General features: G+C 43.4%; 1 protein-coding gene across 1 annotated transcript in view; it reads right to left on the minus strand.

Annotated features, from left to right (window-relative positions):
- The window catches only part of SLC35F4 (solute carrier family 35 member F4), a 99,606-nt gene that overhangs the window by 2,771 nt on the left and 74,224 nt on the right, over positions 1-22,611 (minus strand). Inside the window, exons 2-5 of the mRNA XM_026053796.1 lie at positions 17,399-17,587; positions 12,882-13,179; positions 5,648-5,867; positions 505-630 (exon numbers count right to left, since the gene is read on the minus strand). Coding sequence (XP_025909581.1) covers positions 505-630; positions 5,648-5,867; positions 12,882-13,179; positions 17,399-17,587 — 833 coding nt within the window. The remainder of the gene's footprint in view (positions 1-504; positions 631-5,647; positions 5,868-12,881; positions 13,180-17,398; positions 17,588-22,611) is intronic.

The raw sequence follows: 22,611 nt of genomic DNA on the forward strand, positions 1-22,611 counted from the left end.
GCAGGGGAGGAGGCACCACATCCCCCTCATGMAAAGAGGGCTCCCAACCTGGCCTCAGTGCAGAATACACGAGGAGGCTGCACTGCAGCCCCAGGAGGAGACCTCTGTCCTCTCCAAAGAGAATCRCTATTCACTATATCACTATATATCACTATTTGCTTTCGCTCGTTCCCCCTTGCTGCACATGCTGAGCCCGTTGCAAATAGCGTCGCTAAGCTGCGGTGGCAGGAAATGATTAAAACATGACACTAAATTCCTCGCGGCATAATAAGGGAGATTTCATTACAGGCTCATAAAGCAAAGTCATTCTGACTATTTGGCAGCTCCAAACTAATTAYGTTCGTAGTAAATTTTGTGACACCGTGACATGGCCTGCTCAGAACATGAAYGATGCACGAGGCGGTGAATAAAACATTTATTTTATACCGATTTGCTTTGTACCCGCGCATTTTTAACACCCCAAATTAAAGCCTCTACAGGCATTAATAAACAGTTATGACCTACCTTATACAATGCAGACGTAGAGGCTGAGCCAACAGCATATGCTACCCCGATAATTGAATCGCCCTGGAAACCATCCGCATAGGCCATCATCACAATTCCTGTGATTGCCATTATCGCTGCAACTATCTGCACGAACAAAGCAAAGCAACGTCAAGCTCAGCGCGGGTCCCGTAACGTGGCAAAAAAATCATCAGCGCGTGGGCCTCCAACGAGGTCTAGCTTCAAGCCTCCTTCCTCTCCTGCCTTTACGTAGGGGTTGTGCACGCCTGGGAGCAATGCAGAATGTGAAACCTAAGGAAAGTGTGTGCCCTGACGGCACGGGGGATGTGGAGCTCTGCAGGGYCTCCCAGGACCTGCTGCCAGGGTAGTTATCATCAAGTATTTTATAAGCTAAACACCCTCTTCRGAGACACAACTCCAAGATCATGCACTTCTAGGATATTACTTTCTGCTATACAACAATAATGTTTTAAAATGCCACCAATCTGGCTTGAAATATCCGTGTTTTTGGTGAGCAGCCCTCACTGGAGTCACCAGTCCGGGAGCTTGGCCCTTTACTGGGGAATAGCTGCAGGCAGCGGGGAGCTCTGCCAGGGCCCCTCCAGCCCCAGCTGGTTTTCAGTGCAGCTAAGGCCGCTTCCTTGGATGGCCATATTTCCTTATCAAGTCTTTATCTTGTTGCCTGTTGTTTTTTGTTTGTATGTATGTTTTTTGGCTAATTTGAAAAGCGCAGATGGAGTTTTTAAGGAACTTCAAAGAAAAAGAACAGACGTAATTAACTACGTCTATCTCAGCTGCTCGGTCCTGATTTCCAGGAACTTTGTACAGCGATGGGGATCCTTTTTCCTTCAAAAAATTTCCCTTTTCTACTTGATTACCCTGCACAGGTAAATATAGGTTTTAAACAGCAAAGACACTGAAAACTCAGCTTTCATGGACTTTAGAGGAAATTTTCTTTCCTCAGACATATGGAAAATCACAGCACTGTTTTTAGGTTATTTATACTTATTTTAAAAAATAATGATAACATGAAATGTTTTATCAAAAGGTTGGTCACTGCAGTCCCCTTAGTGTCATGGGCCAGTCCTGACCTTCTACTAGAGCTTGTCCTTGCACAAATGCAGATTACCAAAGCAGGCTGTTCAGATCTCCATTAATTCCCACAACACCCCAGCAAGAGCCACAAGGAGATGAGCACTGGATTCAGGTTCTTCCTGGCAAATCTCATTCAAATGCATTTAAGAAAAATGTTTACTATTAGCTGAACCTGGGCCTTACATATGACACTCATACCTACCATAGATCCACCATCTCCAGTAGGAGATTCATGAATACCTGCCTGCTCTTAGGAGAAACACCTCCCCAAGCTGACTATAGAGAAATTTGAGAGATAGTTTCCTAATTTTAACCAGAAATGGACAGAAATGGAGCATCATTTCATGAGACACTAGATAAATAGAACCTGACACTGGAAAGTAGCAAGAACATCATTTAAATTTCACATTCAAAGCTCTTCTTGCAAATTAGACAGCATCGTGTTAGCAGAGCCGACCTCTGCTCGGCAATTGCCTTGTGTTTGCTTTGGAAACCTGAGTGCACATCCCGTGGCCTTCTGCACACTGACAAGCAGCAACAAGGTCACAGCAAAGCTCAGCTGCTTGTTGTAGTTGACAGCTTGTTAAACAGGGCTTTTAATTAAAGGCAGAGGTTGGAAACCTCCTTGTGGGTCTTCCTTGATAATGACAGAAATTAGCCCGCCTCTTTTTTTCCTGGAAGAGAGCTAGGTCTTCTAACCAACATCTCACGGAGGAACATTTTTCTTCCATGCAGAGCACAACAGAAAAYGAAGTGTTGTAGTAAAGAAACTTGTGACCTGGATGGCTACAACGAACCTTTCCTGAGGAGGAAGRAAGCCCTCTATCTACTTAATAAGCATTAACTCATCAAGCTCACAGATGAAGCACAACCAAGGCTTGAACATCTAAGCACGTGGCTTAAACCAACAAGACTACTCAAATATATGAAGTCTATCAAAAGTTAGTGCTTGCTCTCAGTCATAGCAATCTTTATTCCCAGAAGTAGCAGGATACTCTGGGCACAAGGTATATCTTTTGAATCCTTAAATCAAGAAGCTTCCAAGCAAACAAGACTGTGGTGCAGAGATYGTGCTGCATTTCGTAAGGCACATAAGGCACATAAAGCCTTAAGTGCTGAATCACGCTTCTATACGTAAATAGCTATATATTCACCACTGAACATTTCCTTTTTGCATTACTATCCTTCCCCCAGCACACTCCTTAAGAGAGCTTAAAAGCAGCCAGCCAGATCCTTAAGCACGGATCTTCCGTAGCCTTTCTAAAGCGTTTCCACAGGCAAGTCTACACACTGGAAGGTGTCCATCAAGCCAGGTTTGCTGTCCAAACAGCACATCTGAAAACCTGTCTCCCCAGCACAGTGGCTGCATTTGGAGGCACGTGGCACCGCCGTCCCTGCCTGTGGCCACGAGGACACTTGGACATGGCCCAGGGGCCACCTGGGCTTGGTTCTGAGACTGCCTGCAAAGCTCCGCGTGGCCCAGCAGGGCTGCAAACACACGGCAGAGCCCCGGGGTCTTCTTCTCAAGGCCGGATGGATGGATGGAGGCTGCCTCCGACGCGCGTCCCGGCGGCATTCCTGCGTGCTGCCGCCGTGCCCCGGGGCGCCGCGTTCCCAAAGAGCTGCCGGGAGCCGAGCTCCTTTGAAAACCCGGCTGCGCTGCTGGGTACTTCTGCAAAAACACCAGCTCAAAGCATATGATTAGCTACTCATTTCTTGCCATTCCTTTATTACCTAAATAACCTAATTACACCTGCTCTCTGAGAGCCCGCGTGCGAGAGCCATAGATGCAGTCAAAACACAAAAGGCCAGGTCCACACCGCGCTGTCGCGTTTTAGTTCTCAAATACTCTCCTGCGTGGTTATTAACATCATTAAGTGCTATTCTGGCAGCAGGGCTCCTGGAAAAGGCTGCTAATTACCATTCCAGCCCTGTGCAATCCAGAATCTGACAGTTAACAGCAAAAACAGTTTCCTTTATAGGCAGGATTTGCAGCTCRTTGTATCTGCCAGGTTTTTCTTGTGCAAATCTGATGGCACTTAGAGCATTAGTACTAATGCCTATTTATAGCTACTTTTTTTTACTCTATTGTCAGCGAAAAATAACTAATAACCTAAAATAGCTTTAGTGTATTTTCACCTACGGTTCCTGTGAGAGAGTGGGCTGGGAAAACACAATAGTTGTCTTAGTCCTTGGAGAGACAGGTTGCTTTTAGACATACATTATTTTACATGTACAAACGTCCTTATTTTCTCATTGGGGCTAGACAGCATCTTTACACAGGTGGGTGATAACAGCCTGAGCTGAGATGATGAAGGGACAGAGAAGGGAACAGCTTAAGATGTTACTGGCACTTTTCAAACATAACTGGGAATGCCAAAGCCTGCTCACTCTCCGAGTTAGTCACCAGCAGCKGGATGAGGGTGGCTCATATATAGCCTCATGTTTCTCTATTTTAAATCATCTGTGAGACAGATATAAGGAGGCCTGGCTTTAGCACCACAAGCTAACCAAGGATTTCAAGGACCCCAGAAACACAAGTTTCTCCAAAGTGTCCAGCAAAGAATCTCAGCCCTGTTCTCCAAGCRTGTGTGAAGGAAAGTATTCACTGAGGCCGTTGCACCAGGTCCTTGTCATCATCCTGGAGCTCAGGCTGTGAGGAAGAGTGTCCAAGACCCTGGACCAGGCTGCAGTTCATGGTGGGGACACGGGACTTTGCACTGAGCAGATGCTTTGGTTCTCCTCCTCGACATGGTCTGGGCTGGTCCTGAATGGACCCCACCAGGGCACACGACTTCTCCTGAACCAGGCCAGAACAAGACTCCTGGCAGAACCCCACACATGGGAGGTGGACACTCAAGGGATGTGTGCGGACACACACATGTTCAGATGCTCCACACTGTTACTAGACTCCCAGCCAGTCCAGTCCCACCAGGAAATGAAAGATTCGGCTTTATTTCACCCAGTTTCCTCCTCCACTTCCAAACTCCAAGCATACCGCTCTGTTTCAGCATGCTGGTGTTGGCTCCAAAACCCAGATGAGGTGCCCATAATTCAGGATGCCTTCTCCCTTCACTTCAGAATCATTTTATCACATTAGTACTCAACAAAAAAAGCTGCTAACCTTTCCAATGTTTTAAAAGAACATTCTGCTCAGATGAGTGCCCTGATCCATCATGCTTTCTGTGGACCTTAAATCTACCTGCTGGTGGCCCCATCTAGTTCTAGACATCAAACCTGGCCCCAGGCATCACAAGTGAAATTCAAGACTCTCCACAGTTCATKCAGGATTGCGCCCAACCAGACCATTAGGCCTTGAGCCATTTCAGTGCACCAGCAGGAATGGCACAAAGCCCAGACATTGATTAGCCAAGACAACAGCTTAAATTGCCACAGATTATCCTTGTGTATAAAATTCCAGGAGGCACACCTGTTTTCCCACAGTTCTTCACTTGTTTTGAGTGATTTTTCTTGTGGGAAGTAAAATATTTCAATATTCAATATAGTATGTCTCACAAAACCTTTCTGCTGCAAAATATACCTCCATGCAAAAACCTGCTATCCCTTTTAAATAACAGCTGGCACATGAACACACTTGCTTGTGTGTAAAAAGTAATGGGGTGGCATAAAAATACAGTGTATATTGAAAACAGTGTGATCTATGTAAACATGGAATAAAATTGATCTGGTTACACTCTAAGGATTTATCACAAAGTTTGAAATGAAGTTAACTGGCTACACTTCAGTACTTTAACTCTAAAGAGAACAGACTTAGGAGAGACTATAAGTCCTCCTTTTGTAATCCATCAAGTTACCATCCAGTTGTGGTAGCTCCTTCAACTTCCCACAGCCTATGACCTTGGGAGCCCGAGGTCTCTCACTGATTCCAAGCTTAGTTTTGCATCATAAAGTTAACGAGAAATGGTTTCATGGTCTATACATACCACAACAGGGCAGTACTAGGGCAGCATAATGGCTATTTTTAAAGCATGGCTTTAATGGTAACTAGGAATATAGGAAAGTTGAAAAAAATCAAGGATGTCATTACCCTTGCTCCCATGAACCTGTCTTTCAGCACAATCCAAGAAAGCAAGAAGACAAAAGCTTTGTTACAACAGAATAGGGCAGAGACGTCTGTGGCTGTCAGCTTCTTTAAAGCCAGTAAATACAGGTAGTTAGTCAAAGTCCACAGAATAGAAAAGGGAGCAGTCCTTTTAAGAAACAGTTTCAGCGTCAGACCGTCTTCACCAAAAATCCGACTGCATTCCCTAAGAAGAGAAAAGAGTTTAAAACTCAGCCAGGATTTTGCTTAGCATTCACTCCAGCACAGAAAACATTCATTAGACTTTTACTACATTCTGCAATTAGTTACGTGCTGTCCTTAGCTACTCTGTGCACCCATAAGAAAGTCTTGAGCAGTGAGCATTGAGAGAATAACCCCCATTTTTTTACCTAAAACAGAGCAATTTCACAAATAGAAAAGAAGAGACTTACCTGGAAGAATCACACTCTATGCAACAAGAAACCCAGAGACCATTTGTATTCCAATACAAATAATAAAGTTACCTAYGATACACCTACAGTTCTCAGTCTCTGCCTTCATGATCATGAACACAAGGTTTATAACTGCAATTTTCTCTGTAGCTTGACAATTCTGACATTCATTTTTACTGAAATATATTCTGAAATATGACCAAGTAAGCTTTAAGAATCACCTAAAGATACTCAGCAATACAGACAGACATATCACCATTGCAGGGAAAATTCCCACCAGCCAGGGAGACTAAGAGAGTGAAGCAACAGACTGGGAAAGGGCAGGGGAAAAGGAAAGGTGTGTGACAGGTCTATTTTATTATCCAAAGAGAAGTTGCATCCAAGGACCAAGGACTTGGATACCTGGTGGGTTTAAAGAGACATTCTTGCAGCCCTCCTGAAAATCCTCAATGTTTTCCAAGCTCTGATGATCTGTTTTCAGCAGTCACCTCTGTTCTTGGTTAAAGGAATTCTTTGACATGCYCTAGATGCACTGAGGGCCTTGACGCAGGAGGCCCTTCACCATGTCTATACAAAACACTAAGTTGGAGTGCACCAAGTACCATCCAACTGCAAAACATTGTTACATGGCAAAGCTAAGGGCCTCATCTAAATTCTGTGAGTCTTCAGGCCCCAAAGCATTCACAACTAACTATGGCTATGTTTGAAAGATTCCTAAGATGCTAATCATATGGGACTAATTAGCAACTTCAAAGAATGCACTGCAACATGGAAGTAGTCAAAACTGCTTGTTACTGGGAGGTAGGGGGTAGTAATTATCTGGATTTAATTTTTGTTTCAAAGACAGAATCGTTTTCTGTCCTCCTAAGCCACTTTTAGTTATTCTACAGAAATCCGGTGTTAAAAATATCTTTTGTTTTCTGTTAGTAAGAATGGAAATGATCATCTTCATTTCCAGGTAAGTAGAGCAATAACACCTATGCAATACACACATAAGATCATCTATGTCTTCATTCATTCATTCATTCATTCATTCATTCATTCATTCATTCATTCCTTGCTGCCACTGGAACAATCTGGGCTACAAGGCAGTCAACTGGTTACCAATAAACTTATTTCTCAAACTCTTTGCCAGGGTGCCGAACAAGCTAATCCTAAGGCAGGCGATCAGCTGAGTACTTCCTTCACTCTGGTTGACCTGGCTGCTCTCACAACTCGGCCAGTTTTCCAAGAAGAGAAACGTTACACGTGGCAAGGGAATAGCTCACTTATCTGAGARGCAAAGCAAATAACTGGCGAAGCAAATAAATGACAGCTTAAGTTTGCACATGCACTTTTGTACCACTGATTTCAACAGGAGTTAAATGTGATGAAATTCTTTCCTTGACTGAGAATGGACTGAGTGACAGCACAGACTTTAGCGATGGTTGACTTGCAGACAGAGCAGTTAATATTTAAAGAGTGTTTTTCTCACTCTTGAGATATAGATGGTCACAGAGAGTGCTTCTAAGTCAAGGTTATGCCTCATTTCAGGACAGACCTGGAAGTCACTGGACCCCAGACCTGAGYCTGCTCTGTACCAACCAGTGGGAAATCTGCCATCGATTTCCATGCACGATGGGATGGTCACCTGGCTGTGCATCCAACCTGTCTCAGATACGGGCAGCTCAGTGTCAGGATCTGTCTCAGAGGGAAGTGCTAAATCAAAGCTCGTGCTAAATCAAAGCAAGGCAGAAAGGTTGGGCACGGTTACTGTCCCCGTGCTGGGCTGGCAGCACCCAAAGGCAACGGCAGAACCGGACAAGCACATCATGATGGTGGAGACTGCAAGGCTCCAAAAGCTCTCCTACAAACATGCTGTGGAAACTATATCCATCACTGCAGCTCCCTGCGAGGCAGATCGAAGGGGCCAGCACAAGGAGCGAGAGAGCAGCAGGACCAGACACGGGACATGGTGACCACAGTGGCCAGAGAGACACTCGGAATAGGCCCAGCACTATTACTCCTTCACTACTGGGGAGGGTAGGAGGCTCCCAAAGTCCTGGCAATTARCTGTGCAAGGAAGGGGCAGCATTTGGTGGCCTGTAGGTCCCCGRGAGGTCCCGTATCATCAGGATGGAGTCCACAGGGTCCCAACTCCTGATTCCAAGGGACAGGGAACTATTTGGGAGAGACAGTTGTGGCAACACCGCAACTGTCACGTACCTCTGAGTTCCTACAAGCAGTGGGAGGGAGGGGAAGAGATTCAGGGTGAGATAAAGAATCTGGAAGTGCTTCACATATCCCAGGTAATGGACTTCTTAAGCACCTTGAAGAGGYTTCATCACACACACAGTGAGCACAGGGTGACAAGACAAAGCRGCAGCTCGTGGCTACTCATCTCCCAGTAGAAAAGCAGCGAGAATTTGTGACAGGCTGCTGCCAAGCAAGACAAAGACCCGATGACTTCATGACCATGCCCAGGAGAATTCCACGTGCCTGATGAATAATGCTCAGCAAGAGAGGAGACAGAGGACTGTTCTTGCAGTCATGTCTAGAGTAAATTGCCTTAGGCTTTGCGAGGACTGGTTGCTCCGTCGYTAACTCAGCCTCTTTGGCATGCAACTAAAATTGAACTTGCAGAAGCCATCACAGCATGACAGCGAATAAAACCCTGGGCTAAGGGGAGAAGGCTCCATGGATTCCCTCCTCTTCACGCAGGATTTGTAGGCTGTGGACTTAAAGAGAGACATGACCCTGAAACCACCACAACACAAACTCCTTCCAAAAGCAAGATTAGCCTATTTAAAACCTGCCCTCTAATACAAATAGCTCTTTTTCCTTGTAGGTAGCCTTCAGTCATCAGCGCTAGGCAGTGTGCCATGCTCTCAGGAATTACAGCACCACAGGCAGTCGSGCAGCTTTGCTTCTGGCACCCACTAAATAGCTTGCATCGTGCCTTAGCCATTCTGATGCCAGCTCCTGYGGAAGAATAGGTTTATTCACCCCTGACACCCCGCAGCCTCTGGAGCGTAATGCAGCAGCTGGTTTTAAATCAGCTTATAGAAAAACGCAGAGCTAACAGMCACTACCTGGGGCAATATGAATAGGTGCAATGCAGTTCTATCATCCAGATTACAATTTGGCCAGGACGCTGGTGACATTACGCCAGCAAGCAGCACTGCGGGACCTTTTGTGAGCACGAGTTGCTACTGTGTCGTTTAGGTCCTTCTTGCTGAATGACATCAATTGCTGCAGTAAAATGACTTCTAGCTCCATTCTAGGACACCAGACAGGGTAATGGTGCAAGTAGCGGATTGCTTTCCAGCATTGACCGAAATCTCATTTTGCTTCTCGTCTCAGCCTTAGGAAAGAGCCCAGCCCCAGTATTTATCTCCTCAAGAGCTAGAGTAGAAACAAAGGGACGTTTGTGTGACCCTCTCGCTTAAGCAGAGCCTGTCTTATGGAAGTAGGGCCACAAAGGACAGGAGCGCTTTCCCCCAAGAGGGTTGACCCAGGCGATGCCCTGGCTTGCTGCTGCTCGTCTTCCCCCTACCACTGAGCTGCTCAAGGTAGCTCAGGAAAGGCAAAACCTCATCTCTCCTCTCAAAAGCCCTCTACAGCAAGGATCTAGATTTGCAATGCAATTTCCAAAGCTCCTGGGGAAGCTGGGTGAGATACAGCTGCAAGGAGAAGTGGAGGGATTTGTGGATGWTATAAACTTGCAAATGAGAGCCACACACCAGTTACTTTGTTTTTGCCTAAGGAGTGCTCATATCTCGTTATCATTCTTGCTAGAAGAACAACTCTTCCCAAAACACTCATATTTCACTACACTTGCAGCCAACCACTGTTCCTAGTCAGGCTTTCTCACTGCATAGCACCTGTTGGATTAATTTTGGCTCCTAGATCRAGGGTATAATCTGGCAGAAAGCCTTTGAGCATCACAACTGCTTATCTTTGAGAAGCCAAGACTTGGAGGAGGAAAAAAATTCTTGACATTCAAAATATTRCCCGTTTATCCCATGTCCTAATTCTAACAATTCTGTTCCCAATCTATGAGTGTCTTCTGCTTTGGTAAATATTGGTGGGGGCTGATTTCCTATTACTGACCTCCAGAACATTTTATTCATCATTACTGCAAGGTTCTCACCCACACTGCAAGGTTTTTATGTGGGACATCTGTTATCTGCTAGTACTGGGAAGAAGCGAAAAGTTGTGTCTTCTGCCTCAGAAAGGTGAAAATATGGTATTGAAATGCAGTGGGAAGGTAATAATAGGGAGTTAAGTTTTTGAGACCACAATGTTTAATCTCCAAAGTGTGAAAGGTGAGAAATACCCAATTATAACCTCAAAGATTATAACCCTTTTAGAAAGCCAGCCTGAGGTTGAGGATGGAGACTTTTATCCTTCCAAGTGGGATTTATTTTCTAAAAATGTCAAAAGTGACACAGGCTCCACATAGCTTTGCCAGCCCGGGGCTGCATCCTGCAAGTCACTAGCACGATCGCTGGTCTCTGCCAAGATATCAGAGACACTGTTTGTTCTGATCCACCAGGAATATCTGCTGGACAAAATGTCATAGCTCTTGAAAGATCTCAGTGATCAAGTACATGTTCTAGACGCACAAAGACAAAGCACCTTTGGACCCGGAGGCAGGCCTGGAAAAGTCACAGGAGAGATAGATCTCACTGACAGAAATCAGCTACTCCACAAAAATAACAGGAACGACATCCAGAATACAAAACTGATAATTATAAAAAGTGCTGAACTTGTTTTGAAACAATCCACGCTCTGGATAAAAAGCTGGATTAAAGGTCTTCCAATGACCTCTTCTATTTGTGTTTTTCTTTTTTTCCTATGACTCTCYGAATTTTAAATCAACAAATGATGCTTTTCACTTCTCCAAGTCATCGAGCATTCATCACGAGGATCATGAAGTCATCACCACTTGCCAGCAGTCACCTCCAAACTGGGATCTGACCTCCTGATATATCTAGAATAAGAAACATTCTGGGAACTGCCAGTATCAGTCAGCAAACTGTGATTTCTAACATGCTTTACATTGGCCCACCAGCTCTAGCACTGCTCTCCTGTTCGCCCAAATGCACAGACCTACTCGCATCTTTCTGCATACACAAATTTATGTGCACGTGCAGTAYGCAAGCACACATACGTGTGTCCTCAAATCTCTAACAGCTTAGGAAATGTATTTAGGCACATCTTTATAAGTATTGTCACAAATACGATGTCCCAAATTTAGCTCTGATGGATACATAATCAATCAACTAACTGCAGAGGATCTGTTTGGATGAATATTTATCCTCACCTTCTTCCTTATTTGCTCTGCAGTTATAATTACTTCACCTTGCACCCAGAAGCCAAGCTGACACTGTTAGTGTTCTTACACATTCTCCAGAAAGGATCTGAACAAAGGCATCATTAACACATAAAGCACCACGGTTTTCAGATAAGCAGTTAATTAAGKGCAACTCAATCACAACGATTGGAATTGACAATTTAGGGTCAAATTACAGCTGAGATCCTGGCAAAAGCAGCTGAGGGGAGAATTTGGCCCTGCTGCACTCCAGCCCTGATAGGGGCAGACTAAATTCCCTGGGTGCTCAGGGGCAGCCACACTGAACCCTCTGTCAGCTCAGACTAGGTGAGAGCCATGTGCTGGCTCATACCTTCCAGCATGGACAATTCTGCTGAAATGAAAATTGTTCCTCAAGCAAGTCTGCACTGGAGCAACAGAACTGGCACCCATCCCAAACAATCCTCTGACCACCTTGCCTCCATGGACAAAGTATATCACCCCTTGGTAAGAAACTGAGTTTGGCTCTGTCCTTTACAGCAGCTTCTACTTCACTTTGGATTAGTGAAGGATAGAAGGATGGAAGTGGAGGAAGAAATGAGAAATGAATTTTCCCAGGAGTGGAAGTTCAGTGGATATTTCCAGCACTGGAGACTCCCAAGAACAAGTCAGACTCATCTTGCTTAAGAACTGGCTAGACTGGAGCCAAGACAGTTTGTGGCTGGACTAGATGATGTCTTTGGGATTTTATGAGCTCTCACAACTCAGAGGAAACATCATTTCCACATGGAACCTGATTGCCTGGCCTACCCGCATAGCAAAAAAACAGATGGAAGATGGAAGGAAGCCTTCACATTGTTTCCTTAGCAGAAGAGCCACTCTGCTACACCAACCCCCCAGAGCTTCGGAGGGAGGAGAGGCAAGAGCATCCTGCTCTAGTTCCCACCCCAGGMAAAGGAGGGTGGAGAAGGCTTCAGAGCTGCTTTTCCGCCAGGCTCTGATCCAGCACATGGAGGCAAGGTCACAGTTTTCATCCTGTTATACCCATTGAGATCAGAGATCAAGCCATGGTCTTCTCCATGGAAACCACCTCCTCAGCTTTGAGCACCTTCCTTCTCAGCTATGAGTAGTTCTGCTGGTGTTTTACACTACAATTCTGTCATAAATATTCCACAACGGATTAATTAATGCTCAGTGGAAGCCTATTCCAAACAGGAACACACAATACAGAGATATTAGATAACATAATAGCAGGATTAGAACCAATTTACTGACCTTCTCAACTCAATAAAAAAGCCCTTTAACAACTGCCCATTTATTCAAGCATATATCACTCATCTGTTAACCTTTTGTAAGCTCTTTATGAGTGAGATTTTCTGCAGCGTGTCCTTATTCTGCCTTCTGGCMCCATGGGTCAGACTGAGAAAAGAGCTGCAATTTCAGTCCACAGAAACCATACTGTATAAACAGACACTGCCACGATGAAGCCTACCTGATTTTTTTGATTGGAGACTGCTTCTCCTGTGCAGTTGCAAGGTGCCCAGAATAATAAATGGGAAAAACCATAATGTTCCAGTTTGTTGAGAACCAAGTCATGAAAATGGGACAGTCAAAGGTCTCGTACGTGATTTTGACAAACTGCGTGGTCCCCACCCAGGACGAAGAGACAGACAAAATGATCAGAAATCTCCAGATAAGCTTAAGAAAYGTGGACGTGCAAGACTGACATCGTGTCTGTCTCTCTGCTTCTTGGTTGCCGCTCTCTGTGTGTGTTTGTGTTCCTTCTTCTCCTAGAAAAAGAAGGGAAAAAGAAGAGAGAAAGGGGAGAAGAGTTGCACACATGACGAATAGATATCAAACAATTCTTCACAAAATCTCCCTTTGTGATCCAAACCATCCCGCTCCCTTCTCTCCATAATTCCCCTATACGTTACAAACACTGAAATCCTGCACAGAAATATTTCGGTAATACCATCTCTGTCATTTCAAGGGGATAGAACAAAATACAAACAAATGCAGAGGCCTGAGGAAACAGCATTACGGTTAAGCTGCTGCCACTGTTGGCTTTATCAGCCCCTTTCCTTCTGTCAGCCAAGCCTCCAGAATAGAGCTACATCCCTTGGAACTGACTATATTATAAAGTCAATTACTGTGCATGTTTGCAACATAAAAGCCATCAGAGCCTGTACATCTGAAGCCAGAAACAGGTTATTATTATTCAAGATTTTAAAGCAAGAACCACATTTTTATTTGCAAGCTGAGAAGGGAAAAAGAAACAGTCTGGTGGTTTCATATATCAAAGTGGAGACATTTTTTTTTTTTTTTTTTCAGTCAAGTTTGTGCATTTACACTTTTGAAGTTAAAAAAGGAAGCTGGACAAAACTGGAGCTTGGCATACCTCAAAATAAACCTTACAGAAAACCGAGGAGAAATTGGAAAGCTGTCATTTTCCATTCTTGTATAGGAGTTTTTAGATCTAATCTGCAGACCACTGCAGGCTCCCATGAAAGTGGTCGACTCTGTAGAGGATTTAACCTCACTGACTAATGACTTGCTCTCCATACAAATCTTCCAGAGATGCAACCCATAAATCCTATTTTGAGTCCTGAGATCCCCAGTTGAGAACAACTAATCCAATTGTGTTAGCTATTGAATAGCAACAACACGGTTGATTTATTTAGGCCTCCTGTGCACGTAAGGCAATGGTGAGCTCCAAACATTAACCACCTTGGAATATATCACCTTGCTTTCGTATGAGAAACAGGAGTTCCTTCAAAAATCATGACTTGCGGCTATGCCAAATGAACTATTCTTATCAATTATCAATGGCATCGATATATGGCATGCTATACTATTCAAAATCATATGACCATTGAGATTAAGAGGGGCTATGGATCCAGTGCAGTGAGAACAAACTGTTCAAGAGGAAATTGGTTCAACATAACTGCTAGAGAGGTAAGGTTTCAGACTTGAATTTCACTTTCTTTTTATGCTACTGTTTTTTCCTGTAAAGAAATATGATCGAGGTTCCAAGTTATTACATTAAACAAGCATTATATCTAAAAAAATATTTCATCATCTCAAAGAGTGCATTTGTAATCAACAATTTTCTAAGACATGGAGCGTTTTTTGTAAGTGTACAGTGGCTTTTTTTCTGAAAATAATGAGCATTTAGCTATTCCCTGTTTTAGTAGTGAATCAAGGATTTTTATAGAAACTAAAGGGTTATTAAAAACATGCAAAGGATAACCAGACACAGATTTGAAAACAYAAACAAGATTTTAACATTCTCTTTGGATGATACGAGAAAATAGATATTTTTATAAAACTGACTGGCATCTTCTATTGAGAGAGAAATTATACTTTATTTGCAAGTTAGAAAGACTTAAAAAGAACATATTGTGTAACACTCACTCGCAGGTTTTTCTCCTAAGCAAACCTACCATGTAATTAGTCCTTCTTCAGCTAACAGTTAAAGTAATCACATGATAGAAGACTAAAGCACTTTTATGCATGCCTTCTATTTTTCAATTACCAAATAGCTATGGAAATACTGTTACTATGCATGACACTACCATTAGTATTTGATTTCAGGTTTACAGTCCCAGGTTTGAATGTTAGTGAAAGCCACAGAAACATCCACTTCTTGCAAGTCCTAGCTTGGTCTAACAGATCAACCTAAGTTTTAGCCTGGTTTAAAGTTGAGTGGGGAGCTTCTGTAATTGCTAAGGGATTAGACCCATCATGGTGTGTAACACASTTAGCAAAGAGCTGTATGTTCAGCCTAAAACTGTTGCCTATGATCCCTCAATGCTCTGTGGAAATGGACAGAGAGACAAAGTGGCTCACCCCACTCTAATGTAGGAGAGGCAGGAGGGATGGGATGTGCTGATCTTCCCCTTTTTTTCCTTTTTTTTCCTTCTCTTACTGAAGGAACCTGATCAGACTAGACTAGGCACATAGATATAGAGACAGCCCAAGTGAAATTGGGATGGATCCCTGTCCAAAGTGGCCTAGTAGCATGACAGTCGCTTTGAAAATGCACACACCTAGATCTTGGCCAAAGATTCACAAGGACAAGGAAAGAAATATCTTAAAACAAATAAAGCAAACAAAACAAACAAAGCCACAGGGCCTGACCTCAAAGATGGTGGGAACACATGGATAACAGGCACACAGTCCATTATTAGATTGGATTCCAGTCATGGAGTTGGAATTGGATTGAGTTGGAAAGTAGACCTTGTATTCAGATACACGATGATATGCCAACGGAGAGCAAATACAGTCATTAGGCAGAGCGACTAGTAGACAGCATTTTACAATTAGCAAGGCGGCAGAAATCCTTCTTTTTGTATTTAGATTAGTCTAAAACACAACAACAGAACAAAAGACTTAACCTGTCAAGAGCATGGAAGCAATGGGAGAGCTCAACAAGGATGAAATGACAGTGAAAGAATGCAGATGACACTGCAGGTGGCACACGCAGATGACACTGGTCAATGCACACTGTGTTGAAAGGCAGCTAGCAGAAAACCCCCTGCAGAGTCCATTTGTCTATGGGTAACATAATTTCTGCTTGTGATGTCTCTGTGACAAGATGGTAACAGAAAGGGCTTTTGCTTTTATGTTTTGAAAGAATGAAATAAGGGAAAAGAAAACCTGTCTTTTCCTCCAAACTCTTCACTATTTGACAACTGCATTCTAGAAAAGAAGATTCTTTATATTTATTCATCTTCCTGTTAGGAAAATCCTACCTCACTACTGAGGATGGGAAGAACAGGTTTAAAAAGAAAAATAAAATCACAAAATACATGTTTGGAAGACTCTCAAAGCACTACTCTTTTCTTAAGTAGACTTAKGTCCTGACTTAAAGGACTTAAGATGGTTCCAGTTTTGGCTGTACCCTAGGGACAGCACGTATGCAATTATCTTGGACTGATATTTAAAGATAAGCTCTTCAGTATCTTAGGTATGATCTTTAATGCAAGATGCTGTATCATCCACTCTTTRCTTCAAAAATCATCTCCAGTATTTTTCTAAGAGTTTCTATCAACAGATTTTTTTGGCTGCTATTTCAGTTGTTATTCCACTGTTCCTGCTACAGGAACAATGCTTCTCTCCATATTTCCKACATTTGGAAGACTGAAAATGTTGCCTCTTGCTGCCGTTGTCAGTGCAGTGACAGGAGAAAGGCTCATCTCCTGCAGTTGCAGTGGGAGGGGGATCCAACTCTTCTTCCACCCCTTCTGTTCCCAGTATATACACACAAACTTTTCCAAAGAGCTTGGATGATAACACAGTTTCAGTCATTTAGCTCTTTCCTCCTCCTCCTCGACAATACATTTCAGCAGACTCAAAGGCCTGTGGTTGGATACTGTGAGTGCTCCCACCCCACCCCTTCTGATGATGGATGCACATTGTGGTGAAGAAGTCAGCGTTCACCATACCTACAGGTTCATTTGAGCTAAACTCCTGCAGTAAAGAGGGTGACATTCCTGAAGGAAGCCCTGATGTGCAGCTGATCGATGATCTGAACTGTGATGGTATGTCCTAGATATCCTTCCACCTGTTGCTCCTTCTCTTCCTCTTCATCAGACCGTCCGTGGTTTGAGCTGAGATTGTCATTGTCTTTGAGAAGGAATATGGCTGGCTTTTAATGGTCCTGGTCTCTGGCCAGGCTGAAGCTGAGGAAACATAACCACCTTGTAAGACTAACTCGTGTGCTACTGTTAATCATCCTTCCAAGATCTTCTGTGCCTACTGGCCTTATCCATCTGATTTCTCAACACATTGAATGTTCCTATGGGGACCCAGGTCTTTTTCTCCCATCTTTGCTTCCTTCCCACCTAACCCAAACTTGCACACAGGTACAGGAAGGACTTTCACGTGGCTTTGCRGCTCACACCACCAGAAACTAACGTTAACAACGTTCTGACTCTTTCAAAAGACAGACRCAAGAGGCCTTCTGCAGGCATACTGGAACGCCGGGAAGGCGGCTGTTATGCCTACCTGATCTGCTCTGCCTCTCGACTCTGCTGTGCCGATAGATGCCCGAGGGACTTCGATTCTGCAGCTCAAGAATGGGAGCAGCAGAATCTTCCGCAACAGATAAAGGGGAGAGCTGCCTAGTCATGCCTCTGTGTCTGCTGGGGCAGTTGCCTCCTGGCTTGCATTGGATGACAGATGATCGTGAGACACCTGAGAAGAAAGAGTTTGCATCAGTTTGGCTGTAAACTCCCAGGAGGAAAGTGGGGCTTTCAAACGCTCTGCCAGAGAAACAGTGAAACGCACAGAAAGGATTCAGTGGGAGAAGGGAAGCACGCCGCAAAAATCAAAGCTTCAGCTCTGGTCAGAAAAAAAGTAAATGAATAAATAATTAATTAAATGACTTCTTAATTCTCTCCCCCCTTATAGATAAAAGATGCGGTATGAAAACCAGTCTTTCCCCTGACGAATTTACAGCCTYATACTGCAGTATAGTCTTATCCACAGGCTTCATCCATAGAGTGTGAACAGTCAAAGGAATTTGTACTCACGTGGGTCCCTTCTTGAGCACTGACCCCGAATCAAGCAAAAGGAGAGGTCACCATTCTCCCACAGTGTGGGAAGGAGGGCCATGGAATGATTGTCTCCCGGGGTCAATGCTGAGAGCCTCTCAAGTGGAGGGTTCCCTTGCAGTCCTCCAAATGACCCACAACTTGTCCRTGACACTCTTGTATGGAATGAAGCCAAGGCCACTGACAGATCTTTAGGATGAAGACTTCTGTTAAATCATCAAAGAGATTAGTTTTCAGCCTTCACGTGCACCAAGTCAGAATCTCTGCGTCTTCAGAGGAGTTGCATTTTCCTCTTCACATGTGCAGATAACATCACAATGCTGCAGTTCACAGAGGATGTGCAGATGTGGAAGGCAGCAGACAAGGCCAAGGACCCAGAAATACCAGTGGTATCAAATGAAAGGTTTCCCCATGAGGAGGACACCACGTCCTATGAACAAGAACTTAAAGGACTGGATTAAGAACCAGCAAAWAACAGAAGAGAGTGCAGGGTTGGAATCTGGCAAAGTGAGCCCGGTCATCTTCTGTTTGACAAACTTCTTGCACAAACTCCCTAATTTATTGAAGGTTGGGCATGTGTTTAACAAGTCAGCACATGAGCAGCATGAGCAGAGTCCTCTTCCAAGTCAAAAGTTAAGCTGATAGGCCATTTTGTCAGGTAGAAAGATGTGTTCATTGTCAGGTGTTGGTACCCACCGCCTTCTTTGCAGCTGCTATTTAATCTGGTGACCACCTTACCCAACCTTGTGGAAGTCATACATACATGGAGCAGCCATCGACTTTGCGGTGATGTGAAAGGTTTGAAAGAGTACAAAAATAATCATAAAACCCTCACGGTGCATGGTGCCAAACACGGTATAAATAGACAGAACGTCTCTAAAGGCAACGTGCTACTTTACAATGTGAGCCATTCCAGTACGCTTTGTGCACATAACTGCATGTCAAATAACATCATCAAATACATTCTRAAGTCAGGACAGTATTCAAGAAACTACATGAGGCAAATCAAACATCCTTTGGCCAGAGGAAGGTAGGGTTCATGTGACCTTCAATGAACTTGAAGTTATCTTTGATTCATCAGCTCTAACTGAAAAGACCACAAAGGAATCATAGAATCCTTAAGGTTGCAAGGGACCTCTAGAGATTATCCAAGTCCAACCCCCCTGAACACGCAGAGTCAAGGAAGGGTTGTATAAAACAGAATATTATAGAGAAATATCCTCTGTCAAACTATCTGGAATCTCCAAAGTCATTTTTGACCCATCAAGTAGAATGAATTAGTAGTTAAATTCCTAAAGATAATCTTACTCAAAGATGCTCTTTTCCCTCTGTCAAGTACAGGAAAATGCCAATATGAGAGAGACATCCAAGCCATCACCTTACCACATAGCCCTAAAAAAYCAGTCACTGAAGAATCCAAACCACAATCTACAACTGCAGACTCACCAAAGTCACCTTTGAAAGACAAAAACCTATRCGATATCTAAGCACTTTATTATCTTTCCTCTTTATCTTTGATGATATCACYCTTTGAGAGACATTTTCAGAGTCCATAGGATATTTTCAAACCTTCAAGAAGGTATTCATGGTCATATATTTATTTTTCAATGGAGAAGAACATGGTCTAATAGCTGCACAACGCTCTCTGGGGCTTTGTCCTGGTCATTTCATAACCACAAGGCTTACTCTTCCCACTTATAGAAGGATACTCTTCCCACTTATAGAAGGAGGATGATTTTACCTACTTCATAAGACTTAGCAAAAATAGTGCAAATCACTTTGAGGTTGAAAAGTATAACAGATATAGTAGCTTTGGGCTGTTCACCCCACAAGAAGCACTATATTGCCTTTATTTGATGGCAGAAAGTCAATTCCAAAATACCTGAGGTGGCGATGATCCATGTTTTCTGCTATTCTGGTATTCAAAAAGGCACTTATGCTTTTTCAGGTCCACAACTTAATGAAACTTTATTTTCAGAAAGCATTTGCTGACTGCCTCTCCTCTGAGAATCGGCCACCAAGGTGCCTTGACCCAAATCAGTACTCACTTTGATATGTATCATTTAAAGAGATTTCATCGAGTTAAAAGACACATGCCACATTGTAAGTCAGACCTAATTTAGAACAACACCAAGGTTCAGATTACACTCAGCAGAAGTCTTGCAAGATGATCTGCAACCAGAATCTCAGGAAAACCTACTTTTCCTCACATGCAAACAGAGCTCTGAGTTATTTATATCTGGTATAACAAAGCAGCATCAATCTTCTCCTGTACATTGAATTGAGATTAAAACTGCTATTTAAGAAATTGTATTTAATCAACAGTCATAGTATGATTTAATKAAATCTTCTCCCATATTTGAAAGCAACCCGGTAGCCCAATAATTTATTAGTATTTCACCATTACAGCTAGAAAGCCTTGGGCTAGGCCATTTCATGCTACTAAATCTGAATATATTTTGTGGATATACATTGACAGAGAAGGTGAAAGGACATATGCTGGGCTAATTTATCCAAATCTGTAATTTTATAAGCAGCAAGTGCAACAAGAAACATCAAGGGCACCATTTGCCACTGAACTTCAGCCTCCATTCAAGAATCCCGTATGACTTTGGAGACCTCATAGTCTTCAGCAATAAGACCAGGCCTCTTCCAACAGGGCAAGGGCAAGGTGCTGCCAGCCTTGACAAACATGGGGATGAGGAGCAGGAGAAGCTGAGGCTTCTACCTCCCAAGCAGGAGCTACTACCAGCAYGAGCCAAGTGCCAACAGAGAAGCAGCCACGCACTAGAGAAGTGCTGTGATATTCTTCCTCCAGAACAAAGGAGGAGTGACACTTTCCAGGTGGGATTAGTTATCAATCTTTGGAGGAGAGAAACTGTGTCCCAGAACTGTCTGCTCCTCTCCTTGACTATAAAGGGGAAAACAACCACCTTGATCAGAGACCTTTGAACTGGGTTGAACATTTTATCTGACTACTTTGCCTGACCTTTCCTTTAACCAGACTACTTGATACAAGAACTTATAGTGGATAAATGATCTGTAACTCAGAGTGCACAGAAGCCACATCCAGKCTAGAACAACAGTCAACTCTGGGCATGAACAGGGTTCATGGTTTTAGTACAGACAACTCACAGGCAGAAAATGAATCTATGTTTTGTGCATCATTTGGCATGTTAAGGGAATGCAAGGAGACTGGGAAAATCTAACAAATAGGAAAAATTTGGACAGGTTGCCAGAGTTTTCCTTGATTTCTTGAAAGTTACAAGTAAATATCGAGGCAATGTACAGTTTGCCATGGGCTTCACAAAGGCAAAGAGAGAGAATAGGAAAGGCCCACACATGATGGTATCAAGCACAATGAATCTAATCCACCTAGAACACTTAATTATTGGTGCAGAGGCTTTATAGCAGAGAAAGTAAAATCATTTTTATGCACACAGAGACCCAAAGGAACCCAGCCAGGGGAASCCATGGCTTTCCACAGGCTTCTAATAAAGTCTGCCCTCATTCTGCATTCATTATTATACACTTATTCCAGTGTGCTTCAATTTAGCAAGGAAATTATGCTTGTGACTAACCTCAGCCACATGACTAATATCTTCAAAGTGCCTATTTCTCACATGGTTGAACACTCTCCTGAAACCCTGCTGCTCACAGCGCCTTGGTTTGACTCAGGGACCAGCAGCCTGGTCCTGAGAGCCGTTTTCACCTCYCATCTGCAAACTGCTCTTGGTTTCCTTGTCCTCGGCCCTCTGAAAGACGTGATAAACTCCCATGGCTTTTCATTCCTGCACGGATCTTGCTATKCAGCTCACAGAGCGAGAGAATTTGCCCTCTCCTTGGATTCAGGCTGGACAAATCATCCTGCTGTGTTGCAAGGGCTTGGAGAGAARGAACGCTTCTTTGAGATTCAAAAAGCAACGATTTTCAGATTATTTTGGTGTGCATGATGTGTTTCACATGTGGCAGCATTGCTCAAGATACTAAGAACATGCTGTTTTGTTGGGGACATCTTTTCTGGCTTCATTATAAAAGGGATGTAATGAGCCACGAATCAAAGTAATCAACGCGATATAAAAATGCAGCCCCAAAAGTAATTTGTATGGCCTGGTCATCACATGTTTGATTTATTTCCTTTTTAAACCGGCTTCCACAATGGAAATTTAGACCCTCTCAGACAGGTAATTGAATTCTCATCTGAAAGCCATCCATGCATCCACGACACTGGATTACTGACACAAAGTGTTTGCTTATTTAGAGGCAGTAGCATCTGGCTTGCTGGTGTGTGCCAAAACACATGCTCTTTTTTGATTACACAACTAAATTGATGGTTAAAAAGGTGATGTTAATGAGCTGGGTTTCTTTGTATTTTCCAGTTTCTTTGTATTTTCCACTCATAATCTGGCATTTGCACATTTAGGAAGTGCAGAGACTACATTCCCATATGCAGSATTATGTTCCTAAAAGCAGGAGAGGTCTTCCATGGCTCTCACTGTGGCCAGCAGAGAGAGAGGTCTTTCTGAAAAACCAGTCAGGGTATCTACAATCTTCCTTTTACTTATTAAAATCTGTATATTTTACTGTGTCCTTGAAAYCTCAGCTCCTATATGCCACTGTCACTGCATGGACAAAAAGATACCTCAGATACCACCATGGCAAAAA

This window comes from Nothoprocta perdicaria, unplaced genomic scaffold (genome assembly GCF_003342845.1).
Source record: "Nothoprocta perdicaria isolate Ctin4 unplaced genomic scaffold, notPer1 scaffold_118, whole genome shotgun sequence".
Lineage (NCBI taxonomy): Eukaryota > Metazoa > Chordata > Aves > Tinamiformes > Tinamidae > Nothoprocta > Nothoprocta perdicaria.